Raw genomic sequence first — 15,638 nt, 5'->3', positions numbered from 1 at the left:
CATCGATAGAGCGTCTTTCTCCTCCTGGGCCCGCCCCTGTCTGACGTCAGTAACCTACGTAGGTTACTGACGTCAGACAGGGGCGGGCCCAGGAGGAGAAAGACGCTCTATCGCGAAGGCAGGCATCAGCTGATTCAGCGTTCTTCTTGCCCGTGCAGCGCCTTCGGACAGAGGCGCTGCACGGGCCCGGTAAGAGGGAGGGGGGCCCGATGGAGAAGGGGAATGGCGGCGACGATCCCCAAAGGGGGCGGGGCACAGACGGAGGATGTCGGGAGGCGGAGCTGAGAGTAGTGAGGAAGGGAGGGGGGCAGGGCTTCTACAAGTTTGCTTTTTCGGGGTGGGGGGAGCAGCGGAAAGTGGGGAGCAGCGGGGGGGGGGGGCAAGGCCGTCCGTACAGGACGCTCCTGATGAGCGCCCTTGCCCCCTCCCGATCCTTTTTTTATTTTTATTTTTTTATGTGTTTTCTGAGGTCCTTTGGACCAATCACAGCGCTTTTAGCTCTGCTAATGCGCTGGGATTGGCTCAAAGTTTGTTTATTTTTTCACTTAACACTTTTTCCTGCCACGGAGCTGTCCTAACGAGAGGTCCAGACCTCTCGTTAGTTTTCCTGCCTTTTTCCTGCGTAAAGGCAATCGGAAAAGGTTAGTGCATGTCGTTTCAATGGGGTTTTCACACTAATTGCTCATCTCCATTCCGTTTTCGTTAGCTGCTACTACCGTCGAAAAATAGGCTTTAGTGCATGGAAAGGATCGGAAATTCTTCCCCGAGGGCTCATTTAACGATGAAAAACGTTTAGTGCATCTGCCTCTTAATGAGCAATTCTGACTGGAGATGCAGCCTCAGAATAACCCAGCTTGCAAGACAGGTAGAGAGAGCGGTGCAACTATTTCGCAACGTAGACAGATAAAGAGGCTTTTATCGCACTGTTATTGTTACCCTCCCTAAATCGCCAGGTTATCAGCACTTCATATCTAAGTGGGGGCGGGACCAGGAGGCAGGCGGCAGGTAAACTTGACAATTTCAAAGTTCCAGTAGCTTGAAATTTCCCCCCCAAGAAGTACAACAGGCAGTAACAGCACAACTGTATCCTCAGAGCTGGGGATCCAGCAGTGACACCGCTATTACTGAACTGCACTAGTCCTCTCGGGCACAGAACAGCTGCCGGAAGACTCAAGAGGTGCAACTCTACATAGTAGATGACGGCAGAGAAAGACCTGTACGGTCCCTCCAGTCTGCTGCTCAGCAAGATAAGCTCGTATGTACTACTTTATATGTATACCTGACCAGACGGTGGACCCTTTGTTACTAGGGAGGGAGGCAACTTCCAAAGGTGCCTGTGAAAGGCATCTTTTCAGTTTCTGTGCTTGGAATAAAGGGCAACAGGTCATGAAAGCCGGGTGAGCTACGTGGAAAGTGCAGGTTTTTCAAAATTAAAAGATGAGGGATATTACGAATGGAAGACTGTTACTTGCCTTTTTTTTTTTTTTTTTGCATTTCTCTTTTCTGTTGCTACAGAATATGGGGAATTTTGCCAGGATAAACCTTGGCCAGAGTTCCAAGTAGAAGCCTGCACGTTTGAAATAAAAAATAATCTCTCATGGAAGGGAGATAAGATCACAGCAGCTGCGACATCTCAAAATAATACTTCGTCTTCCATGTTTTGGTTTTTTTTCAAAAGCCACCCCCTACCCCACCAGCCGAACCTTTCAATACAAGAGTCGGAGCTGATAAGATCAGGAAGTCGGGGACAGGCTTTCTTTGAGTGGTGATCTTATCAGCAGCAGCACCTGACTGCATAATGGAATATTTCAACTTTTATCTGAGCTCTGATCAGTGACTATATCAAACTTTGGGGGAATCTAAGAAAAGCGAGACCGCGTCCCCTCCATATAACGCCTATCAGAGGCTCATATGCGCTGTCCCGCTGCGATGAGGTTACGTGTGACTGTGAACTGAGGGGCCAACTCGCTCCATAACACGGGGAGATGTCCGCTTGCGATGTCCACGAGACGCAACAACTAAAGTCATTGCAACCACTGCAGCCGGGCATCCAAAGTATCCCGTCATAAGACAGGAAAGGAGTGTGAAAAGGAAGTTCACCCCCCCCCCCCCCCAATCACATCCCTGCTTTTATCAAGATTGCATTTTGTTAGGCGCGCATAACACCTTCAGCATACGCGCATTGTTAGAAACGTGCACAGGAGACTATGGAACACGTTGGTCACCAAAACAGACAAACTGCACTGGAGGAGGGGGGGGGGGCAGAGACTAAAAAACCGCTTGTACAGTGCACTTACGTTTGATTTGCCTGGGGTTACTCTGTTTCCTTCTTGACATCTCTCTCCGCGATCAGCTCACTTTCTCTCTCAGCGCGTGGGATTCCCGGGAAGTTGCAGCTGGAGGAGGCGAGCGCCGGATCTCATGCCCACGCTCCAGCCCCGGGGGTGTCTTGGAGTGGGGGAGGGGTAATACGAGGGACGGTGACAGCTGGTCTGGATCCAAGACTTTATTCCTTGCTTTCCGTCTTCTCCCGGCGCTGGCAGGCAGCTGAGCCCTTGTGCAGCGGAGGATCGGACGTGCTGCTAACACACCCCTCCTTGGGCACCAGCGGCAGCGTATGTGTGGGGGGGGGGGAGAGAGAAGGCGCGCGCGCGCTCAGGGAATACTGCAGGCGCGCGCCGGGGCTCCGTCGGCGAAGCGCCGCTTTGATTCTGCTACTTTCTCAATGGAATCCAAAATGTGTCAGACACAGCGCGAGGCATTCGAAAGGGGCGGGGCCGCGGGCGCCCAGGCAGCTCGAACTCCCAGGGAAACATTCCAACGGGGCGGTCCGGGGAGGTATGAGGGTGTGGCTGCGAGACGTCACGGGGCACGGACTAGTGTGCTTTTGCCACAGGGCCCCGCCCAGCGGTCACTCGTACGGAAGCCGATGAGGTCTGCGCTCTCAGGGCAGGGGGGCGGGGTTGGTGAAAGTACCGGCGGTGGATGGCGCGCAGTGCAGAACGGCTGTAGGGTTGGGAGCTTCTCATGCCAAGTGTTTCCGTGTCCTCGGCTTCCAAAGCATTATTGAGCTCAGTGGAACTGCAGCTTTCACTTTCATTACATGCTCGTACTTCACCCTTTGCAGTGCCTCGTTGTGTTCGTGCAAAGAGTGAGGAGCTGCTTTTTGTGATTTGCTATTTTGCTACTAGTTTGCTCACGTTTTTCGTCCACGAAGCTCAGTTCAGCGAGAGCATCTGTTACACATTGTGAGAGGGGTCTCCTTAGCCCTAGTATTTAATTATTTCGATTTTGCTCACCCCTTTTTCAGTAGTAGCTCAAGGTGAGTTACATTCAGGTACACTGGATATTTCTCTGTCCCAGGAGGGCTCACAATCTTGAGGCTAAGGGTGGTGAACATAGTGCCAGTATTGCACTTTTTAAACCACCTTAGGCGTGCCACCCTGGTTTGACCAGGCACCTAGTTCTGGAGGAAACTAGGTGCCTCACAACCTGTCCGGCATCTTCCATCCCGAGGTCCAGTAACTCTTTATCCCTCGCCCGCACAATTTCAACCTCATTCATCACTGCCTGTGTCAGTACCTGGGCAAGCCGGTCCCCAAACCTTTTTCTGCGGGGACAGGAAGTTGTCCAATATCTCCCCCACCCCATCGTGATCTAGTATCTCCTCCTTTCTCTTCCCCAGCAATTCTCCAGGTATCTTGCCTTCTTCTGTGGGCCCCTCAAATCTCAGCCCCTGTCAGCTCCTCTAGTGTGACCCTGACAGCATTAGCAACAAGAGGACCTGTTGAGGGGCTGTGGAAGGCGCTGCCATCCCTGCTTCCCACAGCACCACAAAGTTGCATCACAGGGCATGGAGCTGGCAAGAGCCTTGCAGAGCTATCTGATTGCCAATTCTGGGAGGAGCTCTTATGGTGACCAAGATTTTTTTTGGTGGGGGGGGGGGATTGCACCCTCTTGCTCCCCCCCCCCCCCCCCCCCCCAATCTATGCCCATGGATCACTCCCTTAGAGATCCTATGTTCGTGTCCCAGGCTCTCTTGAATTCAGATACAGACTTTGTCTCCACCACCTCCAGGAGGCCATTCCACAAATTCACCATCCTTTTAGGTATTTACATAGTAGTAGATGACGGCAGAAAAAGACCTGCACGGTCCATCCAGTCTGCCCAACAAGACAAACATATGTGTAAACCTTACCTTGATTTGTACCTGCCTTATTCAGGGCACAGACCGTACAAGTCTGCCCAGCAGTATTTCCCGCCTCCCAACCACCAGCCCCGCCTCCCATCACCAGCTCTGGCACAGACCGTATAAGTCTGCCCTCCACTATCCTCGCCTCTCAACCACCAACCCCTCTTCCCCTCACCTGCTCCGCCACCCAATTTCGGCTAAGCTTCTGAGGATCCCTTCTATTCACACCTAACTTCTTGTTCGCTTTAGGTGGTATTGCTGAGGTTGACTTTAATCGAGTTTCCCCTTTCCTTGTAACATAGTACATGATGGCAGAAAAAGACCTGCATGGTCCATCCAGACTGCCCAACAAGACAAACATATGTGTAAACCTTACCTTGATTTGTACCTGCCTTATTCAGGGCACAGACCGTACAAGTCTGCCCAGCAGTATTTCCCGCCTCCCAACCACCAGCCCCGCCTCCCATCACCAGCTCTGGCACAGACCGTATAAGTCTGCCCTCCACTATCCTCGCCTCCCAACCACCAACCTCTCTTCCCCCACCTGCTCCGCCATCCAATCTCCGCTAAGCTCCTGAGGATCCCTTCTATTCACACCTAACTTCTTGTTCGCTTTAGGTGGTATTGCTGAGGTTGACTTTAATCGAGTTTCCCCTTTCCTTGTAACATAGTAACATAGTACATGATGGCAGAAAAAGACCTGCATGGTCCATCCAGACTGCCCAACAAGACAAACATATGTGTAAACCTTACCTTGATTTGTACCTGCCTTATTCAGGGCACAGACCGTACAACTCTGCCCAGCAGTACTTCCCGCCTCCCAACCACCAGTCCCGCCTCCCATCACCGGCTCTGGCACAGACCGTATAAGTCTGCCCTCCACTATCCTCGCCTCTCAACCACCAACCCCTCTTCCCCTCACCTGCTCCGCCACCCAATTTCGGCTAAGCTTCTGAGGATCCCTTCTATTCACACCTAACTTCTTGTTCGCTTTAGGTGGTATTGCTGAGGTTGACTTTAATCGAGTTTCCCCTTTCCTTGTAACATAGTAACATAGTACATGATGGCAGAAAAAGACCTGCATGGTCCATCCAGACTGCCCAACAAGACAAACATATGTGTAAACCTTACCTTGATTTGTACCTGCCTTATTCAGGGCACAGACCGTACAAGTCTGCCCAGCAGTACTTCCCGCCTCCCAACCACCAGTCCCGCCTCCCATCACCGGCTCTGGCACGGACCGTATAAGTCTGCCCAGCACTATCCCCGCCTCCCAACCACCAACCCCTCTTCCCCCCACCTGCTCTATGATAGCTCCCGTCTCCTGTACTAAGCAAGACTTGGTGAGAGAAATTTATTACCTCCTCAAGTGAATCTCTTATGAAAGTGCATCAAGGTAAAGAAAAGCTTCGTTGAATGACAGTTGAAATCTGTTTCCGAAAGTAGTCCCAAGAACCTTCACCATCAGGACCGTGAATGCGAGGTGGGGAAGAGAGGGGCATGGGGCAGAGCAATTCACTGACATCGCTGCAGAATTTTAAGCTGCGGTGGGTGCAAAATTTGCAGTTTTCCTGGAGGTGTTGCTTTCTGTTTACCCTCATGCAGTGACAGTCTCTTTGCAGAAAGGCACAGACAGCAGCTCCATCGGGAACCTGATGCGAGTGTATATTCCTGAGCCAGTCAGTATGAATAATAGTTGGTCTTATTAGTTGCTAGGGGTCTGTGAACACTACCTCCATAGCACCCCCCCCCCCCCCCCCCACCCCTTGGTAGCCTAAAGAGTAGTGACCTGGTTTGGGAATCTCCTCTAGCACACTTATGGGCCTGCAATTAGCCAGGACAGTTTATTCTTACAAACTTCCTAGATTGTTAACGCAGTTGAGCCCTACCAATTTCATTCTCAGCATAGCCCTGCAGTTTGTGATGTCACATAATTACCAGGATCAGCTGCTGCTCATAGACTGTGAAGCTAATTGAGCACAACACATTTACATTTTCTATTTAAAATAGACATTTGTTTATTAAGCCATAATTACTACTACTACTACTTAACATTTATAAAGCGCTACTAGGGTTACGCAGCGCTGTACAGTTTAACAAAGAAGGACATTCCCTGCTCAAAGGAGCTTACAATCTAAAGGATCTAAATAATGTTGTTACACTGCTATTACTTCTCATTTCTGTAGCATTACCAGACATACACCACTGTACAAGTAAACAGAAGGGAGTGTCTGGCTGGCAGCATCCCTCCCACCTTCATCTGAGTCCCTCAGTCTTCAAACTGGTATTGTAGCTACAAACTGTTTAGATCGATTTCTGGCAAATACTACTACTACTTAACATTTCTAGAGCGCTACTAGGGTTACGCAGCGCTGTACAAATTAACAATAAGGACGGTCCCTGCTCGGAAGAGCTTACAATCTAAAGGACGAAATGTCAAGTTGGGGTAGATAAATTCCAGAACAAACGTATTAGGTAGTCTAGGGAAACCTTCAGCTTTCTTCACCCTCAATTAATTGTCAAGTCCCTAGCCCCCTTCCCCAAGATTAAATTCAGCATCACCCTTCCCAGAAAAACTCTGTATAAAACTGAGTTTGGTATATATTTGCATAACGAGGACAATTTGCCAAAGCTGTTATCCAGGTAAATGGGCCGTTTAATAATTGCTCACCCTCACTGCAGGTGAAAGTACAGTCTCATGGTTCTTTACATTTCTGTAGCTGTTGGGACTTATTGATTTGCCCTGAATGCAGCTGTTCCCTGCCGCCTCTGGAAGCCAACTACTTCAGATGACCACTTAATTCACCTGATGTTTGAGCTGGCCCTGGTTTTTGGAGGGCAAGTCTATTAACAATTACTGGAAATTGCCACCTCTTACGTCTGGGAATAACTAACGTGGAATCTGCTGGGTATTTGCTCTGTGGATGAGTGGAAATGTTCTTTGTACACAGACTGACCCCACCTCCCACCCCGCCGCCATGGTCATAGCACTTCTAACATCTTGCTGCATGTGTGCTGGTGCTTCCTTGTCCCCTGTGGTTCCAGGAGGTGTCTGCTACTACTACTACTATTTAGCATTTCTATAGCGCTACAAGGCGTATGCAGCGCTGCACAAACATAGAAGAAAGACAGTCCCTGCTGAAAGAGCTTACAGTCTAATAGGCAAAAAATAAAGTAAGCAAATCAAATCAATTAATGTGTACAGGAAGGAGGAGAGGAGGGTAAGTGGAGGCGAGTGGTTACAAGTGGTTACGAATCTTGCATGGAATCTTGTCGCTCTTTACGATTCCAGAACCTTGCTATTCTTTGGGGTTCTAGATGGAATGTTGATACTCCTTGAGATTACTACTACTACGCATTTTTATAGCGCTACAAGGCGTACGCAGCGCTGCACAAACATAGAAGAAAGACAGTCCCTGCTCAAAGAGCTTACAATCTAATAGACAAAAAATAAAGTAAGCAAATCAAATCAATTAATGTGTACAGGAAGGAAGAGAGGAGGGTAGGTGGAGGCGAGTGGTTACGAGTCAAAAGAAATGTTAAAGAGGTGGGCTTTCAGTCTAGATTTAAAGGTGGCCAAGGATGGGGCAAGATGTATGTTTGTTTGTTACATTTGTACCCTGTGCTTTCCCACTCATGGCAGGCTCAATGTGGCTTACATGGGGCAATGGAGGGTTAAGTGACTTGCCCAGAGTCACAAGGAGCTGCCTGTGCTGGGAATCAAACTCAGTTCCTCAGGACCAAAGTCCACCACCCTAACCACTAGGCCACTCCTCCACTGTTGCTACTATTTGAGATTCTACATGGAATGTTGCTATTCCACTAGCAACATTCCATGTAGAAGTCGGCCCTTGCAGATCACCAATGTGGCCGCGCAGGCTTCTGCTTCTGTGAGTCTGACGTCTTGCACATACGTGCAGGACATCAGACTCACAGAAACAGAAGCCTGCGCAGCCTTCTACCTGGAATGTTGCTAGTGGAATGGCAACATTCCATGTAGAATCTCCAATAGTATCTATTTTATTTTTGTTACATTTGTACCCTGCGCTTTCCCACTCATGGCAGGCTCAATGCGGCTTACGTGGGGCAATGGAGGGTTAAGTGACTTGCCCAGAGTCACAAGGAGCTGCCTGTGCCTGAAGTGGGAATCAAACTCAGTTCCTCAGTTCCCCAGGACCAAAGTCCACCACCCTAACCATGTGGTTCTCTAATACCACTGACCAGCTCACTGTAAGCAGAAGATGCAGTTGCTGCCAGCACTAAACGCCTTCTCCGTTCCTGGAGTGAGGAAGGTGAAAAAGGACCGAGGGCCCAGGACTCAGGGATTGGCAGAGTGCTGTGTGTGGGCAGCAGGGACGCAGAGATGAGATAAGTGCTGAGTGGAGGAATAGGGACTTGGGACATAGGTGAGTCTAGCCCTGACCCCACAGTGATCCTCTGCATGTGGCCCCACCTCTTCACAGAGCACCATAGCTTCCAAATAACCCCAACTGGCCACTGTCAGAAACAGGATGCTAAACTGGACCATTGGAGTGGAGTGGAGTGGAGGAGTAGCCTAGTGGTTAGTGCAGTGGACCTTGATCCTGGGGAACTGAGTTCAATTCCCACTGCAGCTCCTTGTGACTCTGGGCAAGTCACTTAACCCTCCATTGCCCCTGGTACAAAATAAGTACCTGAATATATGTAAACCGCTTTGAATGTAGTTGCAAAAACCTCAGAAAGGCGGTATATCAAGTCCCAGTCCCATTTCCCTTTCTCCCTTTCCCTTATGACATCACAATATCAGAAGTGAGCCAAGTATCGGGCAATCAAGCCATTGTGACATCACTGATGAGGTTGGCTCTTATTGGTGGAATGAGTGGAGGAGTAGCCTAGTGGTTAGTGCAGTGGACTTTGATCCTGGGGAACTGTATCGGGCAATCAAGCCATTGTGACATCACTGATGAGGTTGGCTCTTATTGGTGGAATGAGTGGAGGAGTAGCCTAGTGGTTAGTGCAGTGGACTTTGATCCTGGGGAACTGAGTTCAATTCCCACTGCAGCTCCTTGTGACACTGGGTAAGTCACTTAACCCTCCATTGCCCCTGGTACAAAATAAGTACCTGAATATATGTAAATCGCTTTGAAGGTAGTTGCAAAAACCTCAGAAAGGCAGTATATCAAGTCCCATTTCCCATCTAATATGGTACTTATATTTTTATATTATTTTGTGTTTTTTTCCCTATAGAACTTAGTCTGGTCAAAGACAGGTTGACAAAACAAATAGAAGGTTTCAGGACATTTATTGACTACAGTGAACATGGCTAAATCCAAAAAGGCAACAAAGAGAGGGAGCTAAGTGCAAAAAAAGTCCAAGCAGAAAAAACAGCACTAAAGGTGTGGGTGAGTCCTTCACTGCATGTCGTTTGGAGACCCCTGACACAGGTGCAGTAGCACCGAAACACGGCCCATGTCGGCTCTTCCTCCAATCAAATTCCATTATTAAAGGGTTTTTTTTAATGAAAGAATTGTGTTCCCTGTGTTTTTAAAGGCCCTTTGTGCTGTTTTTTTTCTGCTTAAATCCAAAAAGGCAAAATCTGGATAGGGTTTTAAAGCAGCCTTGAAAAGGTGAGTTTCTAGAGTCCTGCAAGCAGCAGAGAATCGTGGTGACACTGCACCGAGACAAATGCTGGACAGAAATGTAACAGGACAAAAAGGATAGCCTCTCAGCTGTTCAAATTTCACATTTTACTAACTTAAGTACATAAGTACATAAGTAATGCCATACTGGGAAAAGACCAAGGGTCCATCGAGCCCAGCATCTTGTCCACGACAGCGGCCAATCCAGGCCAAGGGCACCTGGCAAGCTTCCCAAACGTACAAACATTCTATACATGTTATTCCTGGGATTTTGGATTTTTTCCAAGTCCGTTTAATAGCGGTTTATGGACATGTCCTTTAGGAAACCGTCCAACCCCTTTTAAAACTCTGCTAAGCTAACCGCCTTCACCACATTTTCCGGCAATGAATTCCAGAGTTTAATTACACGTTGGGTGAAGAAATATTTTCTCTGATTTGTTTTAAATTTACTACACTGTAGTTTAATCGCATGCCCCCTAGTCCTAGTATTTTTGGAAAGCGTGAACAGACGCTTCACATCCACCTGTTCCACTCCACTCATTATTTTATATACCTCTATCATGTCTCCCCTCAGCCGTCTCTTCTCCAAGCTGAATAGCCCTAGCCTCCTTAGTCTTTCTTCATAGGGAAGTCGTCCCATCCCCGCTATCATTTTAGTCGCCCTTCGCTGCACCTTTTCCAATTGTACTATATCTTTCTTGAGATGTGGCAACCAGAATTGAACACAATACTCAAGGTGTGGTCGCACCATGGAGCGATACAACGGCATTATAACATCCTCACACCTGTTTTCCATACCTTTCCTAATAATACCCAACATTCTATTCGCTTTCCTAGCCGCAGCAGCACACTGAGCAGAAGGTTTCAGCGTGTTATCGACGACGACACCCAGATCCCTTTCTTGGTCCGTAACTCCTGTGTTCTGTTTTGTAGGAAACGTATTTCCAGGATCAGAAACCAAGTGAGAGAAAGAATATATTAGAAGAATGTAAATACAAGGGGAAGCCGATAAATAAGGTGAATGTTTTCTGTTTGCATGCTATACTTAAATTGACTTTATGGACTCTTATGAAGTCAAATGAATGAAAACCAGAAAACTGAAGGAAGAGTCCAGAAAGCCATCCCTGTTAAAAATCTCCTTCACAGAAATTAAGGTTAATAAATGAAAATAAAAACTGTGATACTTTTTATTGGGCTAACTTAATAGAGGTACAGCCTAAATTTGCACAGGGCTTCTAGGTTGCAAAAGGAATGTTCCAGTTGGAATGTTAGAATTTGAAACGTATTTTACAAAAGACTCACTGAACACAGAGTCTTTAGTGACGTACCTGCAGCACCATAGGAACATGTGTTTTATTTGGCGGTACGCACAGTGGGACATGTTGTTTTTTAGACATAGGGTTCACATCTTGACACAGCTAATTTGGCAAAACTCTGGCCACGGTCGGTGTGTGTTATAAGTGGAAGCAGAGTCGCACGTTTCCAAAAGCTAAGTCTACTACTTATCACTTCTATAGCACTACAAGGCATACGCAGCACTGTACGCCATACACAGAAAAGACAGTCCCCGCTCAAAGAGCTTACAATCTTGATCTTGCTTTTCTTACATCGAAGTCAAGTTTTGGGGGGATTCATGAAATGCTGGTTTCACTGGAGTTTTGACAATTATTTCTCAAGGGGTTTTTTATGCCGGTGCAGCAAACTGACCCTCGTTAATCCTACCACAAATATCTTCTGATACACAGAAGTGGAGGGAGGGCTCTGAGGCTTTTTTCACCTTGAGTTTTTTTGTATTCCAGTGAGTGTTTGAGATTTAGAAGTACTGTAAGCTATATTTAGAAAGAGTGTAGTGAACAATATTATTAGAGTCTCTTCCTCTATATTTAATACTTTGGTACACACAGTGGGAACAGGCACATACAAAAAACAGTGTCATCAAAGAGGATTCCAAATGAATAATTTTATAAGGAGCCACCTTAGTTTTAAAGGAGAAGTGTAGATGCCATTTATGCATGCAAGTGGCCTCTTATAAAATCCTCCGGTGATAGAGTCAACTGCCAAATACATAGTAACATAGTAAATGATGGCTGATAAAGACCTGTATGGTCCATCCAGTCTGCCCAACAAGATAAACTCATTTTACATGGTATGTGCTACTTTATATGTATACCCAAGCTTGATTTGTCCCTGCCTTTCTCAGGGCACAGACCGTAGAAGTCTACCCAGCACTGTTCTTGTACTAAAAGTTCTGAAGATTCTGGAATCCTAAAGAGTTACAAGATTCCGGAAGCCCAATTAGTAGCAACATTCCATGTAGAACCCCAAAGAGTAACATATAGTAACATAGTAAATGACGGCAGATAATGGCCTGTACGGTCTATCCAGTCTGCCCAAAAAGATAAACTCATTTTACACGGTATGTGATACTTTATATGTATACCCGAGTTTGATTTGTCCTTGCCTTTCTCAGGGCGTAGACCGTAGAAGTCTGCCCAGCACTGTTCTTGTACTAAAAGTTCTGAAGATTCTGGAATCCTAAAGAGTTACAAGATTCCGGAAGCCCAATTAGTAGCAACATTCCATGTAGAACCCCAAAGAGTAACATATAGTAACATAGTAAATGACGGCAGATAATGGCCTGTACGGTCTATCCAGTCTGCCCAAAAAGATAAACTCATTTTACACGGTATGTGATACTTTATATGTATACCCGAGTTTGATTTGTCCTTGCCTTTCTCAGGGCGTAGACCGTAGAAGTCTGCCCAGCACTGTTCTTGTACTAAAAGTTCTGAAGATTCTGGAATCCTAAAGAGTTACAAGATTCCGGAAGCCCAATTAGTAGCAACATTCCATGTAGAACCCCAAAGAGTAACATATAGTAACATAGTAAATGACGGCAGATAATGCCCTGTACGGTCTATCCAGTCTGCCCAAAAAGATAAACTCATTTTACACGGTATGTGATACTTTATATGTATACCCGAGTTTGATTTGTCCTTGCCTTTCTCAGGGCGTAGACCGTAGAAGTCTGCCCAGCACTGTTCTTGTACTAAAAGTTCTGAAGATTCTGGAATCCTAAAGAGTTACAAGATTCCGGAAGCCCAATTAGTAGCAACATTCCATGTAGAACCCCAAAGAGTAACATATAGTAACATAGTAAATGACGGCAGATAATGCCCTGTACGGTCTATCCAGTCTGCCCAAGAAGATAAACTCATTTTACATGGGAGAATGGGCGTGCAAGTGGCAGATGAAGTTCAATGTTGACAAGTGCAAAGTGATGCATGTGGGTAAGAGGAACCCGAATTATAGCTACGTCTTGCAAGGTTCTGCGTTAGGAGTTACGGATCAAGAAAGGGATCTGGGTGTCGTCGTCGATGATACGCTGAAACCTTCTGCTCAGTGTGCTGCTGCAGCTAGGAAAGCGAATAGAATGTTGGGTGTTATTAGGAAGGGTATGGAGTCCAGGTGTGCGGATGTTATAATGCCGTTGTATCGCTCCATGGTGCGACCGCACCTGGAGTATTGTGTTCAGTACTGGTCTCCGTATCTCAAAAAAGATATAGTAGAATTGGAAAAGGTACAGCGAAGGGCGACGAAAATGATAGTGGGGATGGGACGACTTTCCTATGAAGAGAGGCTGAGAAGGCTAGGGCTTTTCAGCTTGGAGAAGAGACGGCTGAGGGGAGATATGATAGAAGTGTATAAAATAATGAGTGGAATGGATCGGGTGGATGTGAAGCGACTGTTCACGCTATCCAAAAATACTAGGACTAGAGGGCATGAGTTGAAGCTACAGTGTGGTAAATTTAAAACGAATCGGAGAAAAGGTTTCTTCACCCAACGTGTAATTAGACTCTGGAATTCGTTGCCGGAGAACGTGGTACGGGCGGTTAGCTTGACGGAGTTTAAAAAGGGGTTAGATAGATTCCTAAAGGACAAGTCCATAGACCGCTATTAAATGGACTGGAAAAATTCCTCATTTTTAGGTATAACTTGTCTGGAATGTTTTTACGTTTGGGGAGCGTGCCAGGTGCCCTTGACCTGGATTGGCCACTGTCGGTGACAGGATGCTGGGCTAGATGGACCTTTGGTCTTTCCCAGTATGGCACTACTTATGTACTTATGGTATGTGATACTTTATACCCGAGTTTGATTTGTCCTTTCCTTTCTCAGGGCACAGACCGTAGAAGTCTGCCCAGCACTGTTCTTGTACTAAAAGTTCTGAAGATTCTGGAATCCTAAAGAGTTACAAGATTCCGGAAGCCCAATTAGTAGCAACATTCCATGTAGAACCCCAAAGAGTAACATAGTAAATGATGGCAGATAAAGACCTGAACGGTCCATCCAGTCTGCCCAACAAGATAAACTCATTTTACATGGTATGTGCTACTTTATATGTATACCCAAGCTTGATTTGTCCCTGCCTTTCTCAGGGCACAGACCGTAGAAGTCTACCCAGCACTGTTCTTGGACTAAGTTCTGAAGCTAACACCAAAGCCCATTAAAATTTACACTCCAGCCCATCCCTATCTATTCAGTCACGATTAGGGCATAGACCGTAGAAGTCTGCCCAACACTGTTCTTGTACTAAACGTTCTTAAGATTCTGGAATCCTAAAGAGTTACAACATTCCGGAAGCCCAATTAGTAGCAACATTCCATGTAGAACCCCAAAGAGTAACATATAGTAACATAGTAAATGACGGCAGATAATGCCCTGTACGGTCTATCCAGTCTGCCCAAGAAGATAAACTCATTTTACATGGTATGTGATACTTTATATGTATACCTGAGTTTGATTTGTCCTTGTCATTCTCAGGGCACAGACGGTAGAAGTCTGCCCAGCACTGTTCTTGTACTAAAAGTTCTTGAAGATTCTGGAATCCTAAAGAGTTACAAGATTCCAGAATCCCAATTAGTAGCAACATTCCATGTAGAACCCCAAAGAGTAACATAGTAACATAGTAAATACCAGCAGGTAAAGACCTTACAGTCCATCTAGTCTGCCCAACAAGATAAACTCATTTTACATGGTATGGCTGAAACTGAGTGGCAAATGTTGGCTGCAGATTTGGTTTCAGTCAAAACCAAAAGGACAGTTTTGGTCGCCCTCTAAGGAAAACCAGATCTCTCTTGTCAAAATATTATAACATTTCTTATCAGGGCCGCCGAGAGGGGGGGGGGGGGGGGGGGCAGGGGGGACAAAATTCCCTCGGCCCGGGCCTCCAATGGGGGCCCAGCACCGCATTTCCCTCCACCCGCCTCCCTCCGTCCACCACCGGGCTGGGCTCCCCTGAATTCAAATCATAGCCCCTCACCTCGACCTCGCTCCGTGTAAAAGAAGCGCAGCAGCGGCATTCTGAGATCGCCTCCCTTTGGGCCTTCCCTCCCTGTGTCCCACCCTCATCTGACGTAACTTGCGCGAGAGCGGGACACAGGGAGGGAAGGCCCGATGGGAGGCGATCTGCAGAGTGCCACTGCTGCGTTTCTTTCACACGGAGCGAAGTTGAGGTGAGGCGCTATGATTTGAATTCAGGGAGGCCTGGCCCGGTGGTGGACGGAGAGGGCGGCGACAACGACGACGAGACCTCAGGGGGGGGGGCGGCGGGGGCGGGCCTGGCCTAGTCCCTTGGCGGCACTGTTTCTTATCATCGGAACAGATGACTCCAGAAACTTAAGTTTTGGTCACCCTTGAAGGAAAACCAGATCTCTGGTAAGCTGAGTCTTGGTGGTGTCAAAATATTTTATCATTTTAACCTGAAAGATCTTATGTTCCTGGATTGTTTTCAGATTTTTTTCTTGGTATTCTGACTATAAGATCATTGA

At 47.1% G+C, this 15,638-nt stretch overlaps 1 protein-coding gene across 1 annotated transcript in view; it reads right to left on the bottom strand.

Moving 5' to 3' along the window:
* The window catches only part of ZFPM1 (zinc finger protein, FOG family member 1), a 344,168-nt gene extending 341,712 nt beyond the window's left edge, over positions 1-2,456 (bottom strand). Inside the window, exon 1 of the mRNA XM_030204576.1 lies at positions 2,298-2,456. Coding sequence (XP_030060436.1) covers positions 2,298-2,337 — 40 coding nt within the window. The 5' untranslated portion in view covers positions 2,338-2,456. The remainder of the gene's footprint in view (positions 1-2,297) is intronic.
* Positions 2,457-15,638: the final 13,182 nt, after the last annotated feature.

The sequence above is a fragment of the Microcaecilia unicolor genome, chromosome 5 (assembly GCF_901765095.1).
Source record: "Microcaecilia unicolor chromosome 5, aMicUni1.1, whole genome shotgun sequence".
NCBI lineage: Eukaryota > Metazoa > Chordata > Amphibia > Gymnophiona > Siphonopidae > Microcaecilia > Microcaecilia unicolor.
Note: the sequence above shows the minus strand (reverse complement) of the source record. Positions and strands in the feature narration are given on the sequence as shown.